The sequence below is a fragment of the Geospiza fortis genome, unplaced genomic scaffold, assembly GCF_000277835.1.
Source record: "Geospiza fortis unplaced genomic scaffold, GeoFor_1.0 scaffold79, whole genome shotgun sequence".
Taxonomy (NCBI): Eukaryota; Metazoa; Chordata; class Aves; order Passeriformes; family Thraupidae; genus Geospiza; species Geospiza fortis.
Genome location: NW_005054408.1, coordinates 2,471,370 through 2,479,495, shown reverse-complemented (window position 1 = coordinate 2,479,495; position 8,126 = coordinate 2,471,370). Strand labels below are relative to the sequence as shown.

The 8,126-nt window shown below is 41.6% G+C and overlaps 2 protein-coding genes across 2 annotated transcripts in view; both read left to right on the top strand.

Moving 5' to 3' along the window:
- The window catches only part of ITFG1 (integrin alpha FG-GAP repeat containing 1), a 67,426-nt gene extending 64,133 nt beyond the window's left edge, over positions 1-3,293 (top strand). Inside the window, exon 17 of the mRNA XM_005426260.3 lies at positions 1,197-3,293. Within this exon, the coding sequence (XP_005426317.1) occupies positions 1,197-1,256 (60 nt within the window). The 3' untranslated portion in view covers positions 1,257-3,293. The remainder of the gene's footprint in view (positions 1-1,196) is intronic.
- A 4,618-nt stretch (positions 3,294-7,911) lies between these two features.
- NETO2 (neuropilin and tolloid like 2) overlaps positions 7,912-8,126 on the top strand; it is a gene marked incomplete at its 3' end in the record, with an annotated part of 29,029 nt that continues 28,814 nt past the window's right edge. Inside the window, exon 1 of the mRNA XM_031061308.1 lies at positions 7,912-7,928. Coding sequence (XP_030917168.1) covers position 7,928 — 1 coding nt within the window. The remainder of the gene's footprint in view (positions 7,929-8,126) is intronic.

Genomic DNA, 8,126 nt, shown 5'->3' with positions numbered 1-8,126 from the left:
CCACTCCCTCCTTCCCACCCCTTTTTTGACATCCAGAATACTACTGACACTGATAAAGTCCCTGCCAAAAAAGCCAGACTGATATATCTTAAACCTCACTGACAGCTCTGCTGGTGCTACAAAATGCAGTAAAATCCATATTTAATCCAGTGGAGTTGCTATCACACATAAACATTGTGTAATGAGGAAGTCTTTGGCCTTGAGCCAAAGCAGAAGATGAACTCTCATGGCAGAAGACGGGCACCGATTTCTGCCACAATTGTTGTGTATTTTTATCAACTGAGACACAGTTCTGAATGCCCACGCAGCACCTACTGGAGAGGCTTTTCTTCATTTTACTCCTTAAGAAAAACAAAAAAGAAAGAAAGAACATGGGTCTGTGCAAGCTAAAAAGCATTTCAGTCTGCTTTGCCAAATTCTCTCATGCTGGGATTTACACATACTGTCTGTCATGACACAAGCACAAGTTTGCACTCTGTGTTCAAGAATCTTGAAGAAATGCTTCCATCCTCTGCTAAGTGCTTTAGCACATGAGAGGAGACATGTGGGAGAGGACATGTTCTGACACATGACATGAATTCTAGGTGCAATTTAAATACACTGTTTTTTTCCAAGCACCACCCAATTCATTCTTTCAGCAGGTCAGTGTGTGTTCTGCATAAATAAGCAGGGAAATGCATCCTACTTCACATTTTCTTAGTACAAACAAAAGACACAGAACATTTTTCACCTACTTGGTGCTGTCAGTTGTTGGTTGAACTGCTGTCTTGCTCTAAAGTTGTATTTAACAGAATGGTTTTTAAAATGAGATTCTTTGTACATGTAACATAAATTACATTTACACTTAGTCCAGAGTAATTTCATCTTATATTTCTAATTTAGACAAAATGGATACCAGGAAACAGTCTTCAGGTTTGAATTATTCCTTTTAAAAAGCATTATTAGAAATAACAGAAAAGAGTGGGTCATAAATACTACAACAGCAGAGCAGTAACAGCAGAAGCCAATTTTGCGTAGATTATTGCTATTTCAAGCTGACATCATTTAAAAGTTAATTGTTGGGGCTTTTACTAAGCCTTTTTGCCTTTTGTCAAATGGCTTGAAAAAAATCAACCATTCTCTGACACTTGACAGCTCATTTCTGTAACAGTGTTGCTCTAGATTCCACAAAGTGTTTTTTTATTATTATTTTTCAGAAAGCAGATGACAGAGAGAAGCGACAGGAGGCTCATCGGTTCCATTTTGATGCTATGTGACATGCCTTAATATTTATGAAGGAGCTGCTACTCATTTGCTTAATTGAAAGACTAAATTCTGATTTTTAAAATTATTACCATGAAAGTACTGTTGGTGTGTTATTTGTAAATGTTGCATTATCTGGTATTTATTTGGAAAGTATTAAAATTAGACCTGAATGTCTCACAAGGCCTTTCAGTTAAGAGACTGTATATAATAGCATTTGGCCTTTATTTAACAGAACTGTAAATTTATTTTTCTTAGTAAAGGGATCAATTGCATGTACCATTGTTTATGTACCAATTCTTTAGTAATATTTGATAGAAAGAAAGGTATGTAAATGAAGTGTAGCATTTCAGCGAGCAGAATACCTTGTATCACTTTAATTGGTCTTGTCCTTTGTTCATTCTGCAAAACAACCTGGTTTTTGAAAATTAAACTTGTGCAATTTCTCAGATGACTTAATCGTTAATTGTTTTGATTGTATTAAATGGTGCTTAACCTAAAGTATTCTGTATTTTTCTTTGTTTAAATCCATATGTGCAGTAGTTAAAGAGCTTAGGAATTAGAGAACCAAAAGGAACCTGCAGTGTGATGTGAGTTCAGTCATCCTGGGATGGATGCAGTATTTATGTGTGCTACTTCTACAGAGAAGACAACGCATTAAAAAATTAAAATCATAAAAATGTATCAGCATTACATAAACTGCTTTTATAATTAAACTACAACTACGTTTGTTTTAGAAAGACACAATGTTGTTATGAAAGTAACTATTTTTTAACATAAGAAAGGTAAGGGATTTTTTTGTTTGGTTTTGTTTTTCAAGAAGTTAAAAGAAACATTTTTGAGGAGAGATTGAGGATTGACACCCTAAAATGTATTGCTAAGTGATGAGATATGCAAAGATTAAATTAAGAATGTAATAGGACACTCAGAATAATCAGTGCACATTTTCCATGTACACTGCTATGCCCAAATTTCATAAGGCTGTAATAGTGACAGAAGACGTGTTGCTCAACTTTAGGTATTTTAAGTGGTGATAAAGTAATGGTTGCTGAGTGTACTTGGGATCCTGGAAGAACCTCTGAGAATAATCATGTTTTTATTTTACATGAGTTTACACTATTAATTCTGCAGTTACATCAGTTAATTTGCATTCCTAATACTGTTTGATAACCTAGAACATCTTTCTCAACAAACAAAGTGTTGCTTGTCGAGGCACTCCCGTGTGCAGGGAGTCCCTGCCGGGGCTGGCCCTTCCTGGAATGTTCCCTGTGCCTGGCAGGGCAGCCCCTGGGCAGACAGGAGGGAACAGGTCCAAAGCGGGGCTGGTGGTGCTCACCCTGAGTGCCAGCCAGACCCGGGGTTACCATGGCAGTGCTGAACACTGACCCATTCATACAGCAGCACCAAGCCACCAGGCACAGCAGCCTTGTGTGCTGAGTGTCCTGAGCTCTGAAGCTTCACTGGGTATTTCCAATATGCAGTGATCACATGCCAGCACACTCTCATGTCACATTGCTGTTATTATTCAGGATAGAATATCTCCTTCATGCACACCTTAAATTTTTCTCATGAAAAGCTTTTTTTTTTTTTAGATAAATACTTCATGCTTTTGGTCTTTTTAAACCACATTGATAGAATTGGCTCCCACCAGCAAAATAAAGAACTGATTTCATGATTAGGAGGATCCACAGTTCAATATATTTTCCTGTCTTTTTCAGATGGTTGGAGAATAATGCTAAATGTATAATGCATTGTGGTAGCAAAGTTGTCTGTTACCCTCTGTCACAATATAATACACATAGATTAGCTTCCTTTTTTTTTGGAAAAAGCAATTAGGAATAAAATAACCTCATGCTGACATTTAAGCTGTTGTACAAAACAATGAACTTGGTATCTTTTGCTCTGAGGTGTTTTGCATGCTCAGTAGTGCATCATTGCATCACTTTATACAATATAATAAAGTTTACCCCAGGTTCTAAGCACTTGTACCATGGCTCACAGTCTATGCATACTGTTTTGAATTAAGGCATTAAATATTGTTAAACCTGTCATCAGAGGTTTCATGTTATACTTTGGTTCTCTGTTCTCTATTTGGGTAAGGTTATTGCCCTTCTACCAGGAAGTTTAAGAAAGCAGCATCAATTAGAAAGTTGTAGTTCCAGGTGATTGTCACAGTAACTGAGAAGTGAGAAATAGTTTGAACTACATAAATTTTCAAACTGCAGCCACTCTAACACAGCCCTGGTGAGAAATGCTATTGGAAGCTTCCTTGGTGTGAAATTTCACCTATATAAAAACACTGTTGACATGCCAACTGACAGATGGCTGTTGAAATACCATCTTTCTTTGTTCTCATTTTCCATGAGAAGCTTTAAGACTGAATCTTCCTACCAGATTTATCATTAATGCACTATAATCCCCCAACAAAAGAACCAACTTTTCTGCTGCAGATTAATAGGCATATTCTATATAGTATGACATTCCTCCTGTGCTGAGGCCATCCTGCTTAACAGAGACATTAAAAACCCTACAGTTAATGGAGAAGTAATCACTACAAATGCCCTGAGTTTGGTCAATTCAGGGCTCCTATAGAATCACAGAATGGTTTGGTTGGAAAGAACTTTAAAGATTATCCAATTCCAACCCCCCTGCTATGGGCAGGGACTCCTTCCACTATCCCAGGTTGCTCCAAGCCCCATTTTTCACCTGGCCTTGAACATTTTCAGAAATCCAGGGGCAGTCACAGCTTCTCTGGGCAGCCTGTGCCCAGCCCTCATTGCCCTGACAGGGAAGAATTTATTCCTAACCATCTAAACCTCCTCCCTGCCAGTGTGAAGCCATTCCCCTGTGTCCTGTCACTCCATCCCCTGTACATTGTCTCTCTCCATGTTTCTTTGTAGGCTCCTTTCAGGCCCTGCAAGGCCACACTGAGCTCACCCCAAAGCTTCTCCTCTCCAGGTGAACAATGCCAGCTGTGCTAGCCTTTCCTCCCAGCAGAGCTGCTCCATCCCTCTGCTCATCCTGGAGCCTTCTCTCGCCTGGCTCCAGCAGCTCCAGCTCCCTCCTGTGCTGGCCCAGGGCTGGGGCAGCTCTGCAGGTGGGGTCTCACCTGAGCAGGGCAGAGGGGCAGAATCCCCCCTCCCTTACTGCCCCCCCAGGTCCTTCTCTGCAGGTTTGCTCTTGACCTATTGATCCTCAGTCTATGCCAATATTTGATATTGAATAGATACCAATGGATTGTAATTGATATATAACTTCTTTCAAATGAATGACACCAAAATAGAGCAGGAGAAGTCAATCCACAAGCTTCTGCTATATTACAATTAACAGTGTAAAAGCTTTAACTGTCTCTGTTTTGAAGGTATTAATAAACAATTCTTTTTAATTTAGATAATACAATTATGCTTAAAATAATCTCATACTTTGCAAATATGTAGTACTAGTTCTATAGTATTATATTAAATGTTTTGTTCAAAGAATTATGTTAAAAAATCAAGAGCAGTAGAGAAGTTAAATCTGGCATTGCTATGCTGCTCTAGTAACCCTAGTGTCCATTCTGGGAACAGGATCTAGTTGTTGAAGCATTGGTAATATTGGCCTCCCTGTCACTTGAAAATAATCAGCCACACAGCACTTTTTTTATAATCAATTCCTGACTTCAGTGAAAAATGCGGTCCCATCTATGATACAATCCATAACAATTATAACCTAATGTTCAAATTAATGAGTTTTTCAACCTAAGCCAAAAAAGTCTGTAGGTATATTCTAACAGTCAGATCTAATTATATTACCTACCAAACAGAGAAGTGCACAGTAAGCTTTCTGAAAGCTATGAGTTTTCTTCCTGACTATTCAAAAGTTTGCAGTGTTCATTACTCGGTGGTAAATAACAAAGCCAACTGTGCATATTTATGTATGATTATGTATTACATATTGTTTGCAATTACAATTGTATTATAATACAATACTGAGGTACTTGCATCTTCTATAATTTTCTGATTATAGAAATTATATCATGAAATTAGGATTTATCAAAGGCACCTAAATTGTACTGACAAAACCAAGTACCAGAACAGTTAAAACATAATTCCTCATCTCCATTCATAATTATCCACTGTTGACATCTATATTTTTGCAACCTCTTTTAAAAACAATGTCCAAATAGCTGCTGGTCTAAAGCTGTTCGGGTTGTCTACTTTGCTACTCAAGAGCAGAAAATATTTTAGGTAAATTAAAGTTAAAACTTGTCACAGAACAGCAAATCAAATGAAGTTTTAAGGAGGAGGCAAACCTAGTTCTAATAATTCAAATGTAAGCCTCTAGCTGCAGCAGAGCACTGTTGTGACTGACTCATTCCTCAGCTGCTCATGCAGGTGTTTACCTACATCAGAGTGAGTCCCACTGCCTTCCCTGAACTACTACTACTCAAAAATAATCATGAGGATAGAGCATCAGACCAACACACAGCTGGCTGTCCAAAAGCTGTCTTCAACCTTTCTTGACTGCCAAACTTCAGTTTAATTAAGTGCAGCTTACTGTCGGCATGACCCAGCAGCAGAGTTTTCCTCCCTGGAAATCTGCACTCTGCAGGCTCAGAAGACAAGAACTGAAAGCTCCTTCAGACCTGTCACCAGTGAAAGCACCGCCTGTAACAAGAGCTCCAGCAAAACAAAGCAACAGGGATGTCCACAGGAGAAATGTCTCTGAAAGCAGCAGTAAAGAGGGGCAAAATGTGCTCCAAATCTACAAATTGATGCTACTCCCTGCCTCTCCCACACTGACAGCTTGACACAGCCCTGGAAAGAGAGAGGATGGAAAAGCTGTTCACTTCCCCAAGTGTGTAATAGCTCTGTTCAACCTTCTAATGGACAAACCAGAAGTTGAGCTCTTCAGTTAAATTGACTGTAGCAGATTGGGTCTTTGCAATTACTACCCAAACTTGTACTGAGCACACAGCATTACAAGGGTTTTCTCTCGTCTCTTTGGTGAGACACAATTGACCACAAATAGTTCTCTTGAATGCAAATTCAGCCCAAGATCTAAGAATCAGGCCAGTTCTGATTTCTTATATCATCACAAGTAATAAAAATATTCAAGTCAAATTTTGCCATCAGCTATACTGTGCATTCCAAAAAATAAAAAAAGCAGGCAACCCCCTGTTTCCTAACAATCTGCACAACAGTACAGTCAGATTTTAATTATGTACTTGCAGAGAGGATAAAAAATGTGAATGATGCCAGATACAGTAGTCTTGGATATTTTCTTGCATTACTACAGTAAATATTTTTGTTAGTAAAGAAAATACGAAGTACATATGCCTATTGAAGACTTCTTTATGTATAGGAGTTTCCACTATAGAACTTAACATTTCATCACACAACTATAAATACATGGTTAAGAAGGGAACAGAGGAATCGCTTTGTCCACTGCTGGAATGTAGCAGCTATTTCACAATTCATGGAAAAACAACGCTTGGAGGAGGACTGTATCATCTCTATTTGAAATTGAAAGGACAATTCAAGTAAGTAGAATAATATAATTATGTAACTTGGGATTTTGCCAGACCATCAACCTTAATACTTCATGAAGCTTCTTGAAACACTGAAATGGATCTTTAATACCCAGAAAAGCTCAGGACCTTTGCTGCGAGGTCTCGCCGTGGGTCTGGGAGGAGCTGCTGCCCCCGGGCCCGCTCCCTCCCGCTGCTCTGCGCTCACTTCTCCATTGAATTCGCCCTCGCTGACAATCACACCGACTTGAAGCGCCTGAAATATTTAACAGATAATCTGAAGCAAGAGAATGACTTTTTCTAACAGGATAGGCTGACCTTTGAACATTGTAGAAATAATTTAACATTCAAATACACAGCACCTAACCACAAGGAAATCAGAGCTTCACCTCGCACACTCGTGTTAGACACTGTACTGAGCTGCCCTGCTCCTTAAGCAGACGGACTTCCAAGTGGCAATTACGCATATAATTTACAGTTTGCACAATCTGTTGGATGTAGCGAGTGGGTTGGTTCCGAATTGCTCCCACAAAGTGCCTGCTCTGGGACAGCGGAGCTGCGTGGGGCAGCTGGAGGTGCAGCCGTGCATGGCAGCGCAGGACCAGAGCGGGGACCGGACCTGCTCCGTCCCGGGAGCGGGGCCGGGGCAGCGCCCGAGCACGGCGCCCCCGCGGCAGCTCCTGCGGGCCCGGCCCGCTCCTGCTCCCTGCGCAGAGCTTTGCAACACGCACCGGTCTAAGCATCTCCGCGTTTCAGCACTCCTGGAGCCTGAGTGAAAGATCTCAGCCTCGCCTAATCGGCAGATCCAGGGAGGAGACATCCTGCAGGAAATGCCCAGCGATTCTTCAAGCCGTGTTGCCTATGGGAGATTTGAAAGCCTCACTAAGGGACTACCGTGTTGCTATCGTTTTACACGTAGCCTATGGGCAGTACAGCCTCCGCGGGCATGCCCCGGGCTCTCCGGCACGGCCGCGGCTCTCGCCCTCACGCACCGCCCTGGGCAGCTCGGAGGGGTCTGGCAGGACGGGAGTTCCCGCGGCGGGATCTGCTGCCCTTCCCCCGACATCGCCACCTGCCTCCACCTCAGGCCCTTTCCCGAAGTAACATCTCCCCTCACAAGAGAACCCGATGTGATGGATAACCAGAGGGACGGGAGCCAGGGCAGGCAGCAGGCTAAGTGCGCCTTTTTATTAACTTCTTGTAAAGTAATAGCTCCATTTTAGCTGTCACTCTTATCAAACAACAGCCGCACAATAGCGTGTGATGGGCTCTTCCCGGCGCCGGAGCTGCAAGCAGCACACTGCAGCCAGGCAGGCAGCTGGGCACGCCGCACTGCCGGAGCCGCGCGGGCTCCCTGCCACCAGCGAGGGGGTGA